The 23,992-nt window shown below is 36.4% G+C and overlaps 1 protein-coding gene across 4 annotated transcripts; it reads right to left on the reverse strand.

Moving 5' to 3' along the window:
* Nucleotides 1-969: 969 nt before the first annotated feature.
* Nucleotides 970-21,064, reverse strand: LOC137824340 (uncharacterized). 4 transcript variants are annotated; one of them, XR_011083241.1, is made up of 8 exons: nucleotides 20,869-21,032; nucleotides 19,968-20,314; nucleotides 19,210-19,404; nucleotides 4,451-4,540; nucleotides 2,939-3,908; nucleotides 1,894-2,834; nucleotides 1,444-1,594; nucleotides 970-1,329 (listed from the first exon to the last, which is right to left on the reverse strand). XR_011083241.1 is itself a non-coding variant. In XM_068629949.1 (7 exons), exons 2-7 carry the CDS (start codon nucleotides 20,280-20,282, stop codon nucleotides 1,246-1,248), a joined length of 894 nt encoding a protein of 297 aa, XP_068486050.1. In that variant the 5' UTR covers nucleotides 20,283-20,314; nucleotides 20,869-21,064; the 3' UTR covers nucleotides 970-1,245. The 4 variants fall into 4 exon arrangements, 2 of the variants coding, with proteins under 2 accessions (XP_068486050.1, XP_068486051.1); XR_011083242.1 differs by lacking the exon at nucleotides 1,894-2,834; XM_068629949.1 differs by lacking the exon at nucleotides 1,894-2,834 and having other exon boundaries at nucleotides 3,850-3,908; nucleotides 20,869-21,064.
* Between the last annotated feature and the right edge of the window lie 2,928 nt (nucleotides 21,065-23,992).

Here is a 23,992-nt window from a genome sequence, read left to right on the forward strand (position 1 = left end):
ATTAATCTTCAAAATACAAGGTGTAGGCTCCTCTTTTTATAGGCTAAAGAGGACCAGATTTGATGACCTAAATGCTACACAAATGTAAGCCAAATGAAATGTAAAGAAGTGGCACATGGAGCACATGGCACATGGGTGCACATGACCCTCCAACTTACACATGGCCGAACTTGATTAGTGAAGGCTTATAGAAACCTTTAGCTAATCAAGGTTAACTCCTCCTTAATTCTAATGTGCAGAAAAATAAACATTTGTCCACATGGCTATTCTATTTACACCCCAATTAAAACTAGGCTACACTTGATGGGCCTTCACGGAACATGTACCAATATGTCATTCTCCCATTCATAGCTTGATCAAAGTCTTCTTGTCCTAGACGCTCCTAGCTTGGTCTTAGACGCTCCTAGCTTGGTCTTAGACACTCCTAGCTTGATCTTAGACGCTCCTAGCTTGGTCTTAGACGCTTGGCTTAGGTCTAGACGCTCTTGACTTGGGGTTTAGACTTTCATGGGAGGTTGTGCTTGGCCCTCCTCCATCAAAATTGAATTCCATGACACATGTGTAATCATAACTTTAAACATCACTTTCTGCATGATTCAAAACATTTTGGAAAAATAAAAAACATAAAGTAAACTAAAGTACTTGTTTTTAAAGTCAACTTATGTCCAAACTAAGTGTGGTGAAATTTTACTTAAAAAAAATATTTTCTACAGTTTTATTTACAAGAACGTTAAAAAAATATTAAAAGAAATATTTTTAATATTTTTTCTAATTTTTTGTGCATTGGTTATCCTACATAGCATTTGAAGTATTTGTATAAGCTCCTCTTAATCTCTTTTCATCTTGAACTCTTATAATAACTTGATTTCTATATGATATAGGTTCTTTTTAAACTGTAATCTCTATATGATAGAAGTTATATTTAAACTGTAGCCCAGTTATAATTGGGAAGAATTAAAAGAGAGTAAATGGAAGTTGGAAAATGTAAAGAATTATCATTCTTGTCTAGAAGGATATCTCGCGTCTCCTTTTGCTATAACAATCTGGTACAATGTATATACATGTCGAGGGAAAACACTAAATCCTATAAACTTCATTACGTCCCAGTAATAGACTTAAGTTTTCCTACTGCCACAACAGAGATAAGAGTTTAAAAATCTGTATACTCCGGAATTACGAAGATCTGAAAATCTGAGCTATGAGGAAATATCAATAAGGCTCAGGCTTTCAAAAGCATTTAGAAAACTAGTCCACTATGCTACAAGAAAGACTTTTGGCTTTTTCAACAGCTTCAACATAGTAATACAATCTCCAGAGTGAAGCATTATCCTGCAGAAAATCAACAGGGTAAGCATGTTATAATGCTGATAAAGTCTGTAACTATAAAACATAGCATGCAGATAAGATCTACCTAATTTTACATTATATACACCCAATTAGTACCTCTGTTTCCAAATCAACAAATATTTGGTCATAACTTTGTTCTTCTGCTGGCCTATTTCTACGAAGTAACTCCACTACACGATCGAGATTTCTTGACGGTAGCTTCTGAATTAAACTCTGTAGCTGTTGTTTTTCAGCAAGGGTCATGGACCTGTAAATAGGAGTCAAAATATACGTGTAAGAATATGTCTGATGCATACTAACATCAAAGGAGAAAACGATTAACAAAGTAGGCATAAGGTTTTAGAGGTCCCTTGAATCACCAAATTATGACTGATTTTGTAATGAAAAGGATAAAAAGAAAGATTGGGACTCAACAAAAATGAAAAAAATGACTGGAGACATAAATGTTGTATTCTTTTGGGAATTTTTTATCAAGTAATTCAAACTTAATTCAAGTCCAGAATTGTGAATTCGACAAAGTATTAGCAAGACTAATTAGTTGTATACCATGTTTAAGATGGGAACAATTGAAATGGGCAAGATCATGTATATACGAGAGGGCAACCCCTGCACATGTCAAGTTCACCATGTCATGAAGATTTGCGTATATTGCATTGCTCATTCTTATAGCCCTCACCATGTAGATCTTAAGACAAACAAATGTGTAGAAGAGGTACAAGCTTTATCATTTTCATATCTAACATTGGTCCCTACGGACTTCGGGGGAGAGAGAATTCTAAAAGATGAAGACGACTCTAATATATAGTATTCTTTCTTTTTGTTGTACCCTTCCTGCATGCCCCAGGATGGTAAGGTAATAGATGAAGAGGAACCCCAAAATGAATTTGAAGAAAATTCTTTGGACAAAAAATATCAAACGAGGGAAAAACTCTCTTTAGCCACACAACAATGAGTGACTTGATGTGGAGGCTGGTCCCCTTTTTGGTTTCGGTGAAACGGGGAGTTAATTAATACAGTTTGGATACTGATTAGTTGGCAAGGGTGTTAATGAGTTAAATAAATGGATGGATGTAAGGATATTGGTTGCCGTTGTAAATTGAGAATTGATTTTTTCCCAAAGGATAAATCCTTTGGAAAACCAAAACCCTTGGGCGAGATTTGTCTCCTATCCATTGTTCTTTTCAACCTATTCAATAAAAATCTTTCTTTTTTCCTGATCTCAAATCTTCATTAGGAACACTATGATGGTAAACGTAGGGGTGGCAAAGCGGACCGGCCCGTCTTGCACTTGGCCCGCTCCGCTCCGTTGATGGCCCGTGCAGGCTGCAAGTTATGCAGGGCGGGCTGAGACGGTTCAGCGGATTGAAAAACTGAGTCTGCCCCCACGTTTTTTACTGCGAGCCGACCTGCATTGGTTTTTACTGCGAGCCGACCTGCATGGCCCGCCGCGCTTTGCCACCCCTAGGTAAACGTTAGTGATGGTATGCCTATTGCCAAGGAAAGAAAACAAAGGTCTTGTGTTAAATATTTTATTTCTTAGTACGTCTACAACAAACGTATCAACGTCACCCAGGAAGCTATGAGAAATGACCTGGGAGACATGTGGCAAAGGTTGGTCAGTCTTCCTAATGGAAGATGTGGCTGCTTTAGAAGAAAAGTCGTATCAAGTCACGTGGATGGGTGGCTCATAATGGCGATTGGACAGTTGGAGATATTGGCACAGTACATTTCCAAAAATGGTGGTCGCTAGAATGTAACCTAAAAACTTGCCAAAGGCAGCCCTGGAACAGTAAAAGCAAACCAGGGAGAGAAGTTTGCAAAGAAAAAAATAAAATAAAACTTCTAGAGACAATGGGTCTACCGAGCCAACACGATTTTGAAAAAGACTCCAGATACCATATTAAACTCTAGCAACGAGAGAAATATTGACTTGAAACTATGTTTATGAGACAGTACGAATACTTTATTTATATTGAGATAAAGGAATTGATACAATAAATAAAAAGATTTTTTATCCTTTAATAACAAAGATACGATACAAGAATAAATAAAATCATTTCTAATATTAAATATATAATCTAGATATTCTTAATTATACAAAATTAGCTCCTTATTTTCATAACTATAGTCTATAACAGTCTTTATGTTGTTTAGCCCATAAAACATAAGGCCTTAGTTTCATACCACTAAACATAGAACAATATATTCGGCCATTTAAGTTATTTCTTTTAAGAGACAATCAAAATTTCAAAATTCTAATACACTATTACATTAAGGATCAATTTTATGTTTTATGAGCACGATCATAATTGTAGATTTCAAACCGACACTGGACTTTGTTGAAAAGAGATGAAATAAAATCCACCAATGGCATTAGATCTATTGTCTTGTATATTAGTGCCAATTGATCTAAATCTGTATATCAAAATACTTAAACCAATAAGTATGCAACAAAGATTTATTATTCCTCTAAATATCCGGTATAAAAGTATCACAAAATACCTGCACTTGAACATTATAGTATCCAGAAGCAACTCAAGTTTTTCTTCCATATACCCTAGCTAAGAGTAAACATTAAACACCAATTAGATAGCATATTATATAATGTAAAACAAATGCTTCAGTATCATAGTTTTAAGGAATAGAATCAAACATTAGTTACTATGATTTTGATACTCATACAAGACATTAGGCAGTGTTTCGTAAATGGATTCTTTAAGTTTCTCAGAAATCTTCAGTTAAAGTATGTTAAATTCTTACTTTTGGTGTGACACTTTTAAAAATTATTTACAACAATCCAGCATTAATTCGAAATTTTTTATTATATTAAGCTTCTTACTAAAACTTCCTCATGAGAGAGGGTGGAAATCCAAGATTTCAACAAAGGGAATTTCTTTAAGATTATGTCTCATTCCTGAGAATATTTTCAACATATCAAACATATTTACCACATTCCAAAGAAACATAATTCACAAAATACCTAGAAAATATGATTTAACAAATATAAATTTAGTAAGAAACACGATTCATAGGAATGCAAAAATACCAAACACTACTTAAGGATATAGTAACTTTGGAAACACAGAAGTTCAAGAAAAATTACAGTTTTAGAGAGTTCGTTGGAATATTTCTTCACCATCTCCACGACCTCCACACTATCATTCTCTAGTAGGAATTGAACATCATCACTAATCTAAAAATTTAAAAAGAAATGGATGAAAGTATGAAAGTTAGTTCCCCTTTGGAAGCATATTGTGCAAGTAACATTGTATGAATTAAGAATACAAGGAAATTTCTGAGCATGAATTATAGTGTGTACCCTTAGACTTAGTATGGAGAGGGTAACCTATACTGCATCCACAAATGACATCTTCAATAAAATAATAATTGTTTGAACCTGATTTTAGGGTTATTAGCTTATATTCTGAAACTCAAAAAATGTTGACTTAACCTCGATCACAACATCACTTGTCAGGATGAAACTCTGAAAACAGAATTATCTGTGGCAAATTGACTTAACATGTAACAAATTGTTTAGTTTGAAGGAATTGCTTCCAACATAACAAGTTTTGATCAAATATTAGTTTGAGCTTACTTATGACTTGATTGATTAATTTAAAACATTAGAATTAAGTGTTCAAATCTTATCTTGAATCATAACTTAATGTTATGTTTAACTTTGGAACTCAATAACTGAATCATATATATGTTAATTGCATAAGAAAAAGTAGTTAAAATGCGTAAATCATATTTTTCTAAAACCTATATGCAAGATTTTCTATTGATTCTTTTGATTTGGCAAATTAACTCATACATGGTGTGATGAGAATCAAATAAAGGAGGCTTTTATTAATGGAGGAAGAGGACATCCACCCTCACATTTGAAGTTCTTCCTTCTAGTCTTCTCAAAATTAAAAGAAGACATAAAATAAAGATGAGGCCCAAGCCCAAAGCCCAAGCCCAAGCCCAAGAAGGCCAAAGCCCAAAGAGCCCAAGTCCATCCCATGAGGGGCAAGGCCAAGCTTTGAAATACTCTTGTATAGTTTTAGGAGGTGTGGTTATTAAATAAAGGTGTGTGAAAATGTAAAATAAAGTCACATTGTCCATGTGACTTAGGAGAGTGGTGTAGGTATAGTTTTTGGGAGGTGTCATAGTAGAAAAAGGTCACACCTCCCATGTGACTTGTTTTTGGTGGGAATTTCAAATGAGTTTATTTGAAATTTCCCACCTATTTTTCAGCACCTTAGGCTATAAATAGAGGTGCTTCCTTTGTAAAATGGAGATTTGAATTTTATCTAAAGAAACTCTCCCAATTTGGTGATTGAGTGAGTGAGATTTGATTTCTCCTCTTCCTAGTCTCATCTTGAGTGCCTTGGTTCTCTCAAGTGGCGGCATTGCACACTTATCTTGGAGCATTCACACTTCAAGTGGCGTGTTCATCAACCAAGAACTACAACCACATAAGTCCTCTTTCTTCTCCATCTTCTCATTCCATTTCCGTGCCTATTTGAATTCCTAAACATGTCTTAGGTTCCTTTCTTGCTTTCTATTCGGTGTTCTTGCTTATTTTCATGTTTCAATCGGTTCATCTTCTTTCTCCTTGGATTTGTTCGGTGCATTTCAGTTTTGAAGCATTTTAATCGGTTCATTTCATTTGTTAAGCAATTTAATCGGTTCATTTGCATTTTTACATCTTTTAATTGGTTCAATTGGCAAGAAATGGGTCTTCCATGTGAGTTTGGTGTTTGGTGCAAGTTTTGGTGAGTTCTTGAAACTTAGAACATTGATCCAATTCTATTAAAAGTGCCTAAGCTATATCCAACTCAAGTTGATTCCATAAAATGTCAAAGAATCATCTATATCTTGCTATTGGAATCACATCATGTGGTATCATGAGTCTTAGGTTCATTCTTGTTAATTGTTGAGTTGTGTGCACTTTAATTTCAAGAGCTCTTTTTAATTTCTTGCAATTTTAGTTGCTGTTTTAGAATTTTAATTGAGTATTCTTGCTGTTTTTCTTTTGCTCCAAGTGTTTGTGGAAAGGTTTATGGCACTCATAATTCTTATGAGTATGGTTGCTCTTTTGGAATGGCATTATCCTTCCTAGAGTTTACCTTAAGCTTCCTTTCATTTGTTACAATTTGTGTTGTGTCTTTTAATTTTTGAATCATGTCAAGTTGTGTCTTAGTCATGTTATTCCATATATGTCATTACTTCTAGTAGTACTTTTATTGTTTTGATTGTTTCTTGCTTTGGTGTCATATAATTTTCTGAATTGATGTTGATCCTTTGTGCATTTTCTTTTTAGAATTGAGTTCATACTTGTATTCTAGACCTATACAAGTTCCACTACATCATTTTCTATTATGTCTTTGCTAGTTCATCATCCTGTTTTTTATTCCTATTAGGATTCCTCTGTTTCTGAAAAAAGTGCTTACTGTTTTTCCTTATTGCAACTGATTTACGTACTGTAAAATTCTGAAATTCTGGATTTGAGATATTCAAAGTGTTAGAAAAGAATAGAAAAAAGAATCATTCAAAAATATGAAGTACACAAAAAATGATAAATAAAATAAAAAAAGTGTACATTCCTGCCCAAAAAAATACGGTAATCTGGCAGTGATTTTAAAAAATTTATTTCTCTCAATTGGCTTACTGTTTTTAATTGATTCCAGTGCCATTTTTGAGTTAACATCTTGAAGTTTCTGTGGTATAAATTTCATAATCCAGTTCGCTCTACAACGTTCCAGTTAAATCAGTGAATATCAAACACAGTTTGCATAAAAAAAAAAATTTCCAGTAGCTAAAATTTTTGTTTTCTTCATCTACTCTAGTGCTTTTCCTTAGGTATTCTTTTGTGTGCCTACTTTTCTCATTGAGTTCTTTATTTTCTTGATTGTCTTTCATTCTTATTCTTTGAGTTTGTCTCACATATAGTATTCCTTTTGCAATTACCTTTCCTTGCTTATACCTTTTCTTGTTTGTCTTTATTGTTTCTTTGGTTTTGTGGTGGTTTGCTCTTAAGATTGGTGTGCTTGCTTTGACATATTTCATTTGAGGATTCCAAGGCCTCAAGATCAGATTGGTGCAAGAACATTATTTCTTTGAGAGTGATCTCTTTTTTTCAGCCTCATTTCACTTCGGCAGTTTCATTGCCAAGCTCACTGTTTTTGCTAATTTTGTTTCTTAACTTGTTTGCTGTTTTTGTGTGTTTGCTGTTTTTTATTTGCAAAATGGCTGGCTATTCAAGTGGTGCATATTACAAGCAGCATTCTCCTTGCAAAGTTTCAGTCCTTGGTGAAGAAGAACATAGAAGAAGGTGGCATCATCATCATTCTCATGAAGAGAGCTATAACCGTGACCAAAGATATCATCAAGTGTTCAACATTGCTTGTAAAAAAGTCCCTAGTTTTAATGGTGATAGTGATCCTAATGTGTATTTAGAATGGGAGACTAAGGTTGACCATTATTTTCATGTGTATAAGGTCCAAGATGACCAAAAACTTAGATTAGTTTCTTTATCCTTTTTGGGCTATGCCAAAGAATGGTGGCATAAAATTGTAATGGACATTATATATCGCAAGAAACCTCCCGTGGTTTCTTGGAATGCTTTGAAAGAGTGTATGCGCGCGAGGTTTGTTCCTCCTTCTAGGAAGGAACACTTGTTGAAGTTCCAAAGGCTTCCTCAAGGACATAGGATGGTAGATGAATACTTTAAAGATTTTGAAACAACTTTGACTAAAATGAATATGCTTGCTAATGAAGAGTCAAAGATTAAATGGTTTGTACGTGGTTTGAAAAGAGATATTAGAGATTTTGTAGAATTAAAAGAATATTCTTCTTTAAAGAGCGTGTTTCGCAAAGCCATCAAGGTAGAATCATATCTTTTGAACAAAACTTTCAAAAATACTCATGATGATGATTTCTACAACTCTTCTAGGAAGGATGCAAACAAAATTTCTCCTTCCAATTTTTCCAAACAAACCATGTTTCCAAACAAAGTTTCTACTACAAATCTTTCTACTCCTAAGTCACCTACCAAAACTTCAAATATCAAATGTTTTAAATGTTTAGGTTTTGGGCACATAGCTCTTCATTGTCCACAAAAGCAAATCTTAAAGATCAACAAGGTAAAACAAGACCTAACTCACCCACCTACCACAAGTAAACAAGAAAAAGACAAAGAAGGCCAAGTTGACATGGGTCTTATCCTTTCACCTCCAAGGTGTTTTCCTTCCTTATCTTTTTCATTACACAAGGTTCCTATTTCACCACCATCTTGGTTAAAAAATGTTAGGGATGATTTTTTCATACCTCCTAATGGTTGTCACCATTTAAGAGGTCTTTTTCCAAAACATCACATCATTCCCAAACAAATTTTTCCAACTTGGTCGATTTATAGAACCTCCTTTTCTGAAATCCCATTATTTACAAATGCTAAGTCATGTTTACATTTTTCTTCCACTTTTAATTGTAAAACTAAACTGACTTTGTTATATGCAGGGATTCAGAATTCGTGGACGAATTCTCTCCAACTCGAGGAGTATGATGAGAATCAAATAAAGGAGGCTTTTATTAATGGAGGAAGAGGACATCCACCCTCACATTTGAAGTTCTTCCTTCTAGTCTTCTCAAAATTAAAAGAAGACATAAAATAAAGATGAGGCCCAAGCCCAAAGCCCAAGCCCAAGCCCAAGAAGGCCAAAGCCCAAAGAGCCCAAGTCCATCCCATGAGGGGCAAGGCCAAGCTTTGAAATACTCTTGTATAGTTTTAGGAGGTGTGGTTATTAAATAAAGGTGTGTGAAAATGTAAAATAAAGTCACATTGTCCATGTGACTTAGGAGAGTGGTGTAGGTATAGTTTTTGGGAGGTGTCATAGTAGAAAAAGGTCACACCTCCCATGTGACTTGTTTTTGGTGGGAATTTCAAATGAGTTTATTTGAAATTTCCCACCTATTTTTCAGCACCTTAGGCTATAAATAGAGGTGCTTCCTTTGTAAAATGGAGATTTGAATTTTATCTAAAGAAACTATACTCAAAATTGGAGTGAGCATTTGGAGAGCTTTGAGCTTCTTCTCTAGTCTTATCTTGAAGGACCATGGTTTCCTCAAGTGGCGGCTTCCACACTCATCTAGGAGCATCCATTCTTCTAGTGGCGTGATCATCCAACCATTCCTCCATCTTCATGAGCATTCTCTTCTCCTTCCTTTCTTCTTCTTCAATTTGTTCTTGTTGCCTTGAGTTTTGAGTTGTTTTTGTTTCAGTTCCTTTAATTTTTCCAGCACCTTTATTCTGTTTAGTTTTTAAATTCTGTTCGGTTCTTTTGTTTTTAAGTTCAATTCTGTTCGGTTTATTCTTTTCCTTCTCCTTTGTTGATTCAATTTGACAATATTTGGTTCATCCAAATGAGTTTGGGATTTGGTACTTGTTTTGGTGAGTTCTTGATCTTAGAACCATGATCCAACTTCTAAGAAAGTGCCTCTACATTTTCCAGCTCAAGGTGATTCCTCAAAGTGTCAAGAATCTTGTTCTATGTGGCTATTGGAATCACATCATGGTGGGTGTCTTAATCTCATATTATCAGTAGTCTCTTCTCTTTGTTCCTATTTGATTTGGCTCCTTAGTTCAGGTTATTGATCTTTGATCGTACCTAATATAATCTAAGAAACTAGTTCTGTTGATTTGTAAGGCATAGGATACATTTTCTAGTTCTGTTGATTTGTAACTATTGTGTTGTTTTAGTTCTTTTTGGATTTTATAGGGAAAATGTCAAGTATTTCTTCTACTCTTTCTCCTCATGCCTCCAAATACAAGTTGGAAAATGAACAATTGAAAGAAAAATTCACGAGATAGACAATTTGATGAAGAAAGGAAACAATTTCAAGAAAAAGAAAATTTGAACAGGATAAGTATTATTTTGAAAAATAGAAAGCATCCAAAAGTTCTTCTAACTATGGAAGCAATGAGAAAATAGATTGTAGACTTTAAGAAAAGTGGGGGACTCCTTCTGATACAAAGTGCAAAAGCCAAACATGAAGATCCCAAAGTTTTATGGCACAATTGATCCAAAGAAGTATCTTGAATGGGAGGCAAAAATGGGTCAATTTTTTTAATATTTATAAATTTGACAAGGATCCAGTACAGTATGTACTTAGCTATTTTGTATTTCTACAAATGTAGTACGTATTCAAAGTTGTTAGGTGTTGCTAACAAGTAACTTGTGTAACCTTTTCAATAAAGGCAAGTTAACTATCTCAAAAATAATTTTGAAATTTCACGTTTTATGATCTTTTCAAATTGATGAATTTTTATATATCCAAATGGACGATTCAATAATTTATAATTGAAAACAATATTTTAAGACATTGCAAGTTGGTTATTTGTCAATATGGGTCTTGCTTACGATGTCTTTATAAGTCCCCACCCAAACGATTATTTTACAAAGAACCGCCAAGGAATATTACAACATGCCCTTAAGTCTATTTTAGAAACATATTTAGCTCCATATAGTTCTTCAATCATAGGAATAAAGACCTTATTTAAAATAGTTCTTTCATTTAAGGTTTTGTAGCCCATACACAATCTCCAACTTCCATCTTTCTTTTTAACTAAAAGCACAAGGCTTGAGTATGGACTATTTATGGCACCAATGTTGTCAAAATCGTGAGTAAAGTCCCAATATTGCACAATCTTGCAAGTACGTAGCACACCACAAGCTAACAAGGAAGCTAGATCGCAGGAGGCACAGATCGCTACGAGATCTCAATGAAGCTCATCAAATCATGAGATCATGGGCCACGTCAATCCTTCTAGTCTTGTGAAGCTCAGGTTTGACAACCCATTCTTGGCTTAAAGCTTACCTAACCCAACCCAAAAAGGGCCCAACACTTGTTCACACAACTCTTGATGTTTACATCATCGTCACCATTGTTGCTACTATTGAACATCATCATTGCCATCACCAACAACCATCAGGGCACTCGCACAAAGCTTCATTGCTGCCGACCTAACAAGGCTTAAGAGTCATGACCATTTTTGTCGATGTTGCCTTTGCAGTCAGTGGTGCTCGCTCTTTATATCCTACTCACTCTCTGGTCACTTCTTTTGTTATCCTTCTCGTTTCTTTTTGTTGTTCTGCTCAAATGTTATGTTATTGTTGGAGTTTTCAGTTTATTTAGAATTTGAAGGAAAAAAATGCCATGAGGTGGTTCAAGTGGAGCTCCTAGAAGCGAAAGTGGAATTGGAGCAAGGGTATTTCAATTGATGGGAAAGCAAGAAATGTGAAATGTGAAATGTAAATATTGTGAGAAAGTATTGATGGGTGGAATTTATCAATTGAAGCACCATCTAATAGGAACTTCAGAGGATGTTGGAGCATGTATAGAAGTTCTTGAATGTTAAAAAAATAATGTTGGATGTGATTTATGTGCTGGAGGAAAATTTGATTAAGAAATCAAAATCAAGAGAATAAGGAAGTAGAATAGGTGATTCAAAATGCTCAAAAAAAGACTAAGCCAGGAAAAAGAGTGAGGACTCGTCAAGTAATTTCAAGAAAAGGTCAACCTACAAGAAAAGTGAAAGGGAGGATGCATGTCAAGTAATTGCTCTATTTTTCTACAACAATGATATTCCATTTAATGTAGAAAAGAGTGAAGAGCTAAAGATAATAATTTAGTGGGTTGTAAAAAATGGTGCCATATTTATGATGTTAGGAAAACAAATGACTACAACATTGATGATATTGCTTCTTATGGTGAATAGACTATGGAGGAGAATGAAGCAAATTCAACTTTAGATACTTAAGATGAAGACATCTTAGTTGAAGTTGGAGAAGATGAAAATGCTATTGGTGGTGTTGTTGCACCTATGGATTTTTTGGAGGCTCCTCCAATTGCAAATAATCGCGTAGGTCATGGAGGAGATGATAACATTAATGAAAATGATGATCATGTGGAGAAGGATGACTATCTTTGATGAAAACCATTCGGCCTCGAAACTTTCGGCTAAGAAGATGGACGAAGATTGAGACTTACTGAAGATATTGTAAAGTTTTTTTCTTCTTCTTAACCTTCTAAAAATTGTATAGAGGAGTTAGGAAGTTTTAGGCCTTGTATTTGGGTCAAAGTATAGAAGGATGTAAATAGAAAAGAAAGTAAGTGTAAAATAGTAAAAGAGGGGTGCAAATAGAAATGTAGGCAAGAAAGGCATGACGCTCCACATGTCTTCTCCTCAACGGAGAGTATTTGCACCTATAAGGTGGTGACACTTGTCACACTCTCATTTCAGAGGTTTTGAGAGACTTTCTCCTATAAATAGGAGTCTCTTGTACATGTTTTTTAACTTTGATTTGAATAATGAAATGATGTCCAATTGAGACACTTTTACTTGTTCAAAATTCTCTTTAGAGTTGTCTTCTCCTAGAAGTGTTGGTCTAACCTCACTCTAGAAACTAAGTGTTGATGCATGCATAGATCTATGAATATAATTTTTCATATACTCGTAACTCTTGCTCAGTTCGTTGAATGACATAGATATTAAAGTTCTAATTAGGATTAAATCCTGAATATGACCCTGTTAGGGCACAAATTCTTAGGAAGGAAGGACTTTCTTCTCTTTCTGAAGTCTTTTGGATTGTCTGAGGTGAGAAGACTCGTTGAATGATTATGATGAATCAGTCATCCGTTGAAGGAACTACCATGTTCATTGGAAAGGCTTCCAAACCTCACCCTAGAAACTAAGTGTTGATGCATGCATAGATCTATGAATATAATTTTTCATATACTCGTAACTCTTCTCAGTTCGTTGAATGATATAGATATTAAAGTTCTAATCAGGATTAAATCCTGAATATGACCCTGTTAGGGCACAAATTCTTAGGAAGGAAGGACTTTCTTCTCTTTCTGAAGTCTTTTGGATTGTCTGAGGTGAGAAGACTCGTTGAATGATTATGATGAATCAGTCATCCGCTGAAGGAACTACCATGTTCATTGGAAAGGCTTCCAAACTTGGGACTTCAAATTTTGGAAATATAAAACTCAACTTAAAAGACAAGGAGGATCACTAGTACTTTCATTGTAAGAAATCTAACCACATTAATGCTTCATGCTACATGAAAAGCAGAAAGCTATCAATCGTCTAGCAAAATTAAAAGGACAACCCATGCAAAAGGCCTATCAAGCAACTTCATATTCTGGAAAATCTTGCAAGATTCTTTCATCTTCTTATGCCTGCAATACATCTTGAAATTAAACTTCTAAAATCAATTATGGAGTCTACCAGTAAGCCACCTTGTGATCTTTAACCATGACTGTTGAGAAAGAACTCAATTCCTCTTTGAATGCTTCTAAAATTTATATAAGAACTCTTCAATTCCTCTTTGAATGCTTCTAAAATTTATATAAGAACTCTAGTGCAACAACCCATATGACCCCTTATTCATCTCTTTCTGGTAACCACATAACTACCGCCAAGGGACCCATATCCCAATAACTAGACATGGCAATATTTCTCTTTTGTCATCCCTCGGCCTTAAAGATGTCATTTATGTTCCAAAACTTTCTAATAACCTTATTTCAATTCTAAAACTTACTCATGACCTAAATTGTTCTCTAACCTTCATTGTGTTTTTAAGGATCTTGCCACAGAGAGGACGATTGGAACTATTAAGGAATAAGGAAGGTTTTATTGCTTTAACAACCAAGGAACTAAGGATACTATAAGTAGAAAAATGGCTACCTCTTGTCTACAGTGTTGCATTACTTTTGAGTCCTCTCGGATTATCCATTATCGTCTTGGACACACCTTTTTTGTTCCAAAGTTTATGTTCTCTTCCTAATTAATGTGATGTATATCAACTTGCAAAGCAATCTTTCTTATACAATACCAAAGGAGACAAAAGCAACCTAACCTAGTCCAAGAATATTTCAAGACAAATCCAAGAGGAATGAAATGTTAAAAATCGAAGTATATGTTGATGCATATTACGTAGGGTCTATCACAGATAGGAAATCCACCTCAGGATATTTTGCATGTTCTTGGATGAAAATTTGGTGACTTGGAGAAGAAACAAAATGTTGTTGCAATACAAAGATTGAATTTCGAATTATGGCACTTGGGGTATGTGAATTGTTATGGCTGAGAATTATTCTAAATGATCTTAAAGTGACATGCGAAGAGTCTATGATTACTTATTATGATAATAAATCAGCTACTAACATTGTTCACAATCCAACTCATCATGATAAGACCAAGCACATAAAGATAGATTGACACTTTATTAAAGAGAAACTGGATAGCGACATTATCATTACTTTTTATGTCCCGTATAGGCTTTGATTAACAAATATGTTTACAAAAAGGTCGTCCCACTAAACAATCTCATGATCTCACATGCAAGTTGGGAATGATAGATATCCATCCGTTCACCAACTCATGGGGGAGTGTTGCTCGTAAGATATTAAGTATATTGTTATAAGCTATTAGAAAATTCTAGAGATCTCTTTGTAACCATTACCTTAGGGTTAGAGTTCTCTATGTATAGAGGTTGATATGCTATTTCTAATCAATGAATTGAATAAATATTCTCTCATTCAGATTAATCATTTTCAAGTAAAAAGAATCTTTAAATTCCTATGTGGAATAAACCATGAATATGACCCAATACAAGTACAAAAAAGTATTTTGTATATTGTTTAAAGGAAAAGAAAATCATAAGAGTTATTGATTTGAGGAATGACCAACACAAGCTCTATCATGGCAATAGGAAAAAAGGATTGTCAAGAGATCATCAAATAATGGAAGAAAGCCCTCTCCAAAAGGCAGCCATGGATCATATTGCTCATATTCTAGAAGATCTAGGTATACCAAGGAAACATGCTTCAAACTCCACGAGAGAGCAAAGTACTAGAGCACATCAAAGTCAACAAAGGAACCTCACAAAAATGGCCGATAATATTACCTCAAAACATGAAGAAATTAATTAACCAAGTGCTCCTCCTTAATCAAATCTTGATATCAAAACCTATAAGGAAGAACTTGATCATTTGAGAATGATTTAATCAATGAGTGAATCCTTTAGATCATATACCATGTCCACGAGAGGTAAGAGTCCATTCAATACGACTAGGCATGTAGCTCAGGGTGTTTGGATTCTTGATTTAGAAGCAATGATCACATGATTCCAACACCTATGTTTTCTAATTCATATGGTTAAATGAATGAAGAACAACTCATTTAAGTTGCAAATAGATATAGTATACCCATTTGTAGGTCCAAAAATAGTGTTCGAATCATCTCCTAAATTAAAAGGTGTTTTATACATAAACTTACAAACGACTCGAATTGTTCAATAACTTATTTGCTTCTTATGTCTTTTAGGACCTTGGCACGAGGAAGATGATTTTAACTACTAAGGAGCAAAGTTCTATGTGTTAAAGTCCAAGGACCCAAACAAAACAAGTGAGGTCCATAAGCCAATTAGCAACAATAGAAACATGGGCAAATTCGAAAATATGGCATTCATCATAAAAGAATTGTACATCCCTCATTCAACCTCATCAAATCATTGTTCACCCGCCTATTTACCAAAGAGTCTAGTGAGTCTTTCAATTATGATATTTGCTAAATGTGAAAGCACCACCACTAAAGAGAGTAATTTCGTTTTTGATTTAATCCACTGATGTTTAGAGACTTGTTTAGAACCTATCTTTGTGGGCAAACGGATTGTTACTACTTGTTTAGAATCCACTGATGATTATACCCACGTCACATAGAAATAAAAATTTAAGGCATTTCAAATCTTTGTTAATTTTTTCAGTCTAGTCAAAATTGAATTTGGAAAAATCATCAAAAGAATTAGGTCCAATAATTGTACTAAATATGTAATCATGAATTGTCTAAATTTATGTCCCTTAATAGGATTGTCCATAAACTAACATGTGTTACACTCCACAACAAAATGAGGCTACAAAAAGAAAGAATCGTTGATGGAGGTCCATCAAGTCACCACCAACTCGGGCTAAGAGAAATGCATAAGAGGAAACAAAAATACATAAATCTCATTCTCTTAAGCCTTGTACATACATGTATAGAGTAGTGTAAGGTTTTACAACCTTGTATTTTGTGTCGAACTATTTTTCAACTTTGTATTCTGAGCTAAATAGAGTAGGATGAGGTGCCTAAATCACAAAGGAGGGGTTTGCTTCAAACCATAAACCTAAGATGAAGCACATGCTTAACCCTAACCCTATGAGAAGCTTGCACTCCAAGTTAAAGGTTTGGGAGGGCATGGGCGGCAAGTTAGGGTTTCTACCCTAGCATGCAAGTTAGGGTTATAAACATGGCCTGCAAGCTTCATCTATAAATGGACATATGCACCATGTAAAATTCAGACTTGAATATTATAATGAAATGTTGTTGAATTTCTTCCAACCTTTCTCTTTGAGTCTCAACTCTCTTTTCATTACTTTGCCTAGTGAACTAGCCTAGAGAACTAGCTTGAAGTTGGCCTAACCTCTTCAAAGCAACCTAATCTCCTCTTTGCATACAGCTCACGGTCATTACTACCCAATTTATCTTCCACTTTCCGCTACATTCTCCATCAAATCACCAATTCAACCAAAGAACTAGCATGGAGCCAAGGAGATCTCCATCAATCACCATCCCTTAAAAGTAGCTAAAGCTCTCTTTACAGGGAAGAAGTGTTAATTGTCACTACAGCTATTAAAAATATGTTATTGCGATACTATGGCAAAAATCGATGGTGGCGTTATAGCTTGCCGCAACATGGTAATGGTGATGCGAATTTTCCGTAAAGCCCTTCGTGGATGCTTTGGGTTTCACACAATAGCATCTTGGAACAGACATGGTGGATGTTGTGATGTGACAACACGACCCTCGTGCGAAACGAAGTAGTGTGGTTCTTGTGCGAAGCGAAGGAATAGCAATGGTAGCCATGTAAAACAAAGGTGTACCAATGACAATCATGTGAAACAAAGGTGTAGCAATGACAATCGTGCGAAACAAAGGTGTAGCAACGACAACCTTGCGAAACGGAGTAGCAACAGCAATCATGTGTAACGAAGGAGTAGTAGCGACAATCATGAGAAATGAAAGAGTAGAATGGCAGTCGTGCGAAACAAAGGAGTACTAGCAGCAGTCATGAGAAATGAAGGACTAGCCAGGTGGTCATGCAAAACGAAGGAGTAACGGCAACGGTCATGCAAAACAAAGAAGAAGCCTTGGATCTACGTGACGCAACCTGAGATAGTGAAAACCCTAATATTCTTTCTTTTCTTCTTAGTTTTCCTACAGAGTCAACCTAAGTGTTTTTTCTTTTAAAAAGATGAGTTGGCCATACAACTCTGCCTAAAACTACAACAAAACATTGACCTAGGCCATCCTAGACACATTGAACAATCGGTCTCCTTTATTTTTGTGTAGTCTTGACGATGGCATTGCCACTGTTTTTGTTGATGTTGTTGCTACCACTATTGCAATTGCCACCACAAACTACAAGTCTACCCTTGAACCAACAACTCCTTCCTTATGTGTGGTTGTATTTTAAGTTTTGAACTTGAAATTTGTGGTGTTTTAATTTGATTCTATTGCTATTTGAATTTCTTAAGACATGATAGTTATTCATTGTCTTTCATTATTTTCAATTACAATTATATTTTTGGTTTCTTTTAAATTATCCATATTTATATACTATACTTTTGTTATTATCTATGTGGATATATTTTATTTTATTTTTATTCGCAATGCTTCCACCATATATTTTCATAAAGGATTTTCTAGTCTTCGATATTTTCCGTTATCCGATACTGATAACAATAATCGTCACATATCACATTAATGGTTATCCACTTGTGTCTTAAATGGCATTATTCCCATTGAATCTATATTGTCTTTAGCTCTCTTTTTCCCTAGTGTCAAATCTATCGTGTTAGGTCTTTGCCTATGTTATTTTTGTTGACTCTCCATTCTAATCAAAATAAATTAGATTCTAGAACTCTTAAATCTATCTTTCTTGGATAACCTTCTAAAAAATAAAGGTACAAATGTTATCACTCTCATAGTCATTATTTCTTTATCACAATGGATGCCATATTTTACAAAACATAATCCTTTTTTGTCAACCCTCCACTTCAAGGAGAGCAAGCACTTGACACAAAGATAGAACCATTTGGTAGTAAGAAAAATGAAGACAAATTCCTTACAAAAAAAGTGTTACTGAGAATTTACCCATTATGCTCAGAAATTGAAAAAGATTGTGTTAAATATCATATTTCTCAATAAGTTTGCACTAACAATCTCTCTAATAGACATTGAAGTTTTATTGTGGTCATTGATGCCACAAAAATTCTTGTGTCATCCCAGAAAACATGAAAATTGGACTCAAGTTATAAGAGAGAAGATGAATGAATTAGAAAAAACCATAGACTAGTATTGATTCTTCTAATTAATGAAGCTATAATCCCATCTGATTGTGGTTTGGGTGTATCCTACAATAACATAACTGCAATTTAAAACCATGGCTACTACATCAACTACTATTGAATTTCATTTTAAATTATTGACCAAACCCATGCATAGTCATAAACAAAACATGGCTGAATTCATCATCTTATCTTCTACGTAAATAGGTTAAATGGTGAGGCTCAGTGGTCAATTCTCAATGCAAATTAGTCATTTTTTGTTATTAAAAAACTTTAGCCTTTTTGGAAAAGCACAAAGGAAATGAAGAGGAGGAATCCACATCAATGGTAAGCACAAATATTTATCCAACTAAAATTTTATGATTGAGGGGGAAAGAAAAGAAAAGACCAAATCAAATAAAAAATCCAAGACAAAAATTATACCTTGGTATTGCATTGAGGATTGACATTAGAAGTTTGTTGAAGAAACCTGGTTGAAGATGAAGATGAGGACACCTTTAGCTTTTTCCTAGGACCTTGCACTACATCATCAGATGCAATCACTGTATCGTTCAAGGAGTCTGATTTACATTTTATCTTGGATTGCAAATGATATGCCGCAAAAACGGGCTCTACTACCTACTTTTCATTTAAATAGTCAGTAACATGTCTAAATACCGTACATTTACACAAGATAGTAAACCACATGCATAAATTTTGAAATGGAAGGCATGAGGATAAACTGAATAGAAATAATCAAATATTCACAATTAGAATTTCCCAAATTAAATCCTTCATCAATATCATGTAGTCATTTGGGATATGGAGGTGAAGGGAATCAAGGGAAGGGGAATAGGTAGCCTGGAAAATGATTGACCTTTAAAAATTGCATCCCAATCTTACATGCTAAGGTTGATGTAGATTGAGTTATATCGCTGATTGATTATCATGTGATCTTCATATGAAGGGTCATAAATTAAAAATCTTATTAAAAGACCCCTCTTAATAAATGATTGAATGAGAAATAAAGAAGAAAAAAACACGATTAATGGGAATATCACATTATCAAGATTTTTTGAAAAGTACAAAATTCAAACCCGTAAGTTCTATTTTACTAATAAAGGAAGTAGTTACAGCATTGAGTCATCGACAGCTTCAATATCGAGTAATAAAAGGAAGAGGTTCAAGATGACTTAATGTACCTCATCAACTTCAGATGAAAGAGAAATAACACCCTGTCTGAGCAGGGATTTTAATCTGTTCTTTCTAAAGTCTGAAAGCCCAGCTCCAACCCCATTACTAAATAGCGGACCAGAGTTATCACCCTGATTGACTAAACTCTTTTTTCTTCCCTCTTCATATTTACTTTTAGGTAACTCAGGGATTTTGTCAGAAACAGGAAATACATCCTCATCTTGTGACAATAGATTTGCAATTTCAGAAGAGTAATACCCAAAGTAATCAGGCCCTACTCTTTCATATTTTTCAGATGCAGTAAAACTTGAGTCAATTGACATGGCAGAAAATGGTGAAGCAGAGCAAGTGTCCACTACATTAACAACAAAAAATTCAAATCAATAAAAAAATAAAAATAAATAGATACTGGTCAAGGACTTGAAAACACTCATTCAATTATATATATATATATATAATTGAATGTAACATCATAAGCTAACATGAGAGAAAGAAAACGAAACACGTATGGGAGAAAAAAAAAACTAAACCGCACTGCATCACATGAGCTCATTCATAATAAAAGACATATTAATATTCCTTTTCCCATTCATTTCTTATAAAAGGTGTAATATATTTATACCATTGAATATTATATTATGGCCTACCATTGGGGTCTCCGATAGAACCAGAGTTCTTGAAACGAAAAACCAATAAAATTCATCACAAGACCCTTGTATCAAACATCAGCAACATTCTTATACATGACCAAGCACCCAATTCCAACTTTTCTTCTCTGCAAATGTAGTAATGCACGACCACTGTACCATAGCATCTCCTCCAATCCCGTTTCTCTCCAACGATGAGGGCGGTAGTATATAGGTGGTAACTTTGACAGAATGCTTACAGTTAACGTTAAAGAAAAATTACCTCTCAAGCTTTTCGTTGCCTCCAGGATGATAGAAGAAAAAACTCCTTCGACTTCCTCCCTTTGGTGTGTTCTCTGTTTTTAGCTTCCTTTTTCTTTCTTTTGCTGCGGCTGTCCCCTATTTCCCATCTCTCAATTCCTAGGTTTAAAAATAAAAATTTGCCCTCCCTCAATTTCTAGGTGCAAAAAACTTTTCCTGTGGCCCTTTTAGTGCCAACATATAAATAACAATTTGGTCTTATCGGAATCCAAAGATTATTTTCTTTTGTCTTATATTAAAATTAAAATTAAAATTAAAATATAATTATATCTAAAAACATTTATTATTTTTTAATATTATTTAAAGAAATAAGATATATTTAAGACAATAGAAACCAAATGTTTTTATATTTTCACATTTTTTTAAAACTAAATATTAAATTTTTATTTTTTTCATATAAAATGATATTTTTCTGTTTTTTCCATTTTTTTAAATTTTTAGTATTTTAATTTTTTTTAGTTTCTTTTCAAATTAATATTACTTTATTTAATCAAATATTTCAGAAACAAATTCCAATGACCCACATGACGATTGTTCCTCTTTACTTAGATTTGATTAGATAATGTACCGCCCTGGTGGTCGGGTATGATGACGTGGCACCCTGCTACAGTGTAGGCGTGTTGACAAGGCGCCAGGTTGGCAGTTAGGAAGGAAGTCGGGAGGCACGTGTAGTCGCCGATTGTTAAGTTGGCGTGTTCCGATCTCCAGCTTACCAGAATAGGCGATCGCCAGGTTGAGGATGAAGTCGCCAGATGAGACTCAGGCGACCAAGCAGACGGAGATCGCCAGAACAAGCACATCGCCGAAGATAAAGGAGAAGCAGATTATGAAGGCGGCCGGTGAGACCACAGGGAAGGAGTATGAAGGCCCTAACTCGCCAGTTTCAGTAGAGATCGCACTCCTGAGTTAGCTATGCACTGGGCAGTACCATGCATAAGTAACTTAACCAAAATAAGAGTAGAAGCAGCGCCAAGTCAGGGAGCCTCCAGATGATGGCACGTGTACAGTTGGATGCGAGCCACGTGTCCAGGGCTGTAACTGCCAGGAGAGAGAAAACCACCAGGTATATAAGAGTTCTTAACAGATTTTCTAAGGTACGCGCGTTCAGTTCATACACTTTACGCTTGCGAGTGACAGAGCTGTTGTGAGAGAGAGTTTTTGCACGGTTCTCTTTCTTAGTATTTGGTGATACCGTCACTGACTTGAGCGTCGGAGTGCGATCGGCCGCAGCGGCGCCGTATCGTTTCTTTGCAGGTTCTTGAGATAGATCCAGAGGAGGAACGGAAGTGAGAAGCGGCGCGCACGTCGATCCTTTGACGAGGCATTCTCCAGCGCTCCGGTCAACAGGCAGGATCATCAGGCGCCCACCGTGGGGCCGTGTAAAACGTGCTCCCATCCACAGCGTGAGTTCGTGGAAGTTTTCGAGGTTTTCTGCGCAGTTGTGTGCTGGTGCAACCGTCGTTTGCAGTTTCTTTGAGTTTCGTTCGGTGAGTTTGTGTTTTGTGCCGTTTGTTTGTCTTTCAATCGGTGGAGTGAGGTCTTTTGTTGCTTGCGCGCAATCTGTCTGGTGGAAGTTCGAGTTCTTTGGTGGTTTTCTGCGAAGGTTTGCGGTGTTCTTGGGTTCTTGCAGTTTCTTGAGTTTTCTCCGATTGATCGCTGATTCGTTCGTGGTTGAAGTGTTATTTGCTGTATTTCTGTGGTTCGCTGAAGTTAATGAGAAAGATGAGAAGCAATCGTTCCAGTCCCGTGGCTCCCGTCGCAGCTGAAGGCGACGCCGCCATGACCATGGCGCATATGGCAGAAATGATGCGCTCGTTGCAGGCGACTGTGGAAGCCTCGCGCGTGGAGCAGGCAAGGATACATGAAGACCTGGTCGCCTCTCGCGCCAGGAACGAGGAGCTCAGCAAGGTAGCTGAGGAGCTGCGTCGAGCTCTTCAGGAGCAGCAGGGTCGTTCTTCAGCTGAAGAGGTGGCACCGTCAACGCCACCTCGTGTTTTCCCAATGCCTTTCATTCAGGCGATTACCGACACGCCAATTCCCACGAGCGTGGTTCCGGTTAAAGCTGTTTTTACTGGCGTGGAGGATCCAGAGGCTCATCTGACCACGTTCCACACACAGATGATGCTGTCGGGAGGGTCGGACGCCGTCTACTGTAAGATGTTCGTGAGCACGCTCCAGGGAACGGCGATGGAGTGGTTTGTAAGCCTGCCTAATGGCCACATAACTAATTTTCAACAATTCTCGAAAATCTTTGTCGAGCAGTATATCGTGAACAAGGCACCGCCCAGAGTGTCCTATGATCTGTTTGATGTAAGGCAGTACCATGGGGAGTCCCTCAGAGACTACCTCAATCGCTTCGGAGCGCAGATGGTCAGATCGCCGGCCAAGGATGAAGAAATGCTGGTCTATGCCTTCAAGAAGGGCGTGCAGCCAGGGCCATTCTGCGAGGCCTTGATCAGGGCTCATCCAGCGACGTTTGCTGAGGTCAGGCGACTTGCGGTGGCCCACATCGCCGACGAGAGTGAAGTCGCCGAGAAGAGAGGCAGCGTGGCTCCCGCCAGGCCACGCGCCCAGACCAGGATCCAACCACAGAGGGTGCTGGAAACGGCAGCGGCGGCCAGAAAGGACCAAAGGACTCGCTATCCTTACGATAGGAGAAATAAGGGAAGAAGCCAAGCGCGCAAACCGCCAGCACGCCAACAACCAGCACGCCGGGAATACAATCGCCCGCCTAAGCACAAATTCATCATGGGACTAGCGGACTTGATCGCTATCCCTAACATATCTGCTAGATTGAAGGCGCCCGAGAAGGTGGGCAACAAGGTGCTAGGGTCAAAGCCGGATGTCTGGTGCGAGTTTCACCAGTGCTTTGGCCACAACCTAGACTCGTGTTTGTCTTTAGGGTACCAGCTCGACGATCTGGTTAAGAGCGGGTTCCTAAACGACTATCTGCTGGACAGAAGAACCGGAGGAGCGTCGAGTTCCCAGCCGGCAGGTGGAGAAGCCCAGCAACACGAGATGCCTATCCATGGGGAGATCCACACCATTGCAGGGGGTTTCTCAGGTGGTGGATGCATCGCATCGCA

The sequence above is a fragment of the Phaseolus vulgaris genome, chromosome 8 (genome assembly GCF_000499845.2).
Source record: "Phaseolus vulgaris cultivar G19833 chromosome 8, P. vulgaris v2.0, whole genome shotgun sequence".
NCBI classification, from domain to species: Eukaryota; Viridiplantae; Streptophyta; class Magnoliopsida; order Fabales; family Fabaceae; genus Phaseolus; species Phaseolus vulgaris.

Bases quoted from the DNA above. Each gene is read 5' to 3' on its own strand.
- LOC137824340 (XM_068629949.1), bottom strand. From the start codon at position 20,282: ATGTCAATTGACTCAAGTTTTACTGCATCTGAAAAATATGAAAGAGTA. The intron at 19,405-19,967 runs GTACATTAAGTC...AATGAAAAGTAG, and splicing joins TTTCATCTGAAGTTGATGAG to GTAGTAGAGCCCGTTTTTGC. The intron at 4,541-19,209 runs GTATAATTTTTG...TTAAATTTTTAG, and splicing joins ATCCTCAATGCAATACCAAG to ATTAGTGATGATGTTCAATT.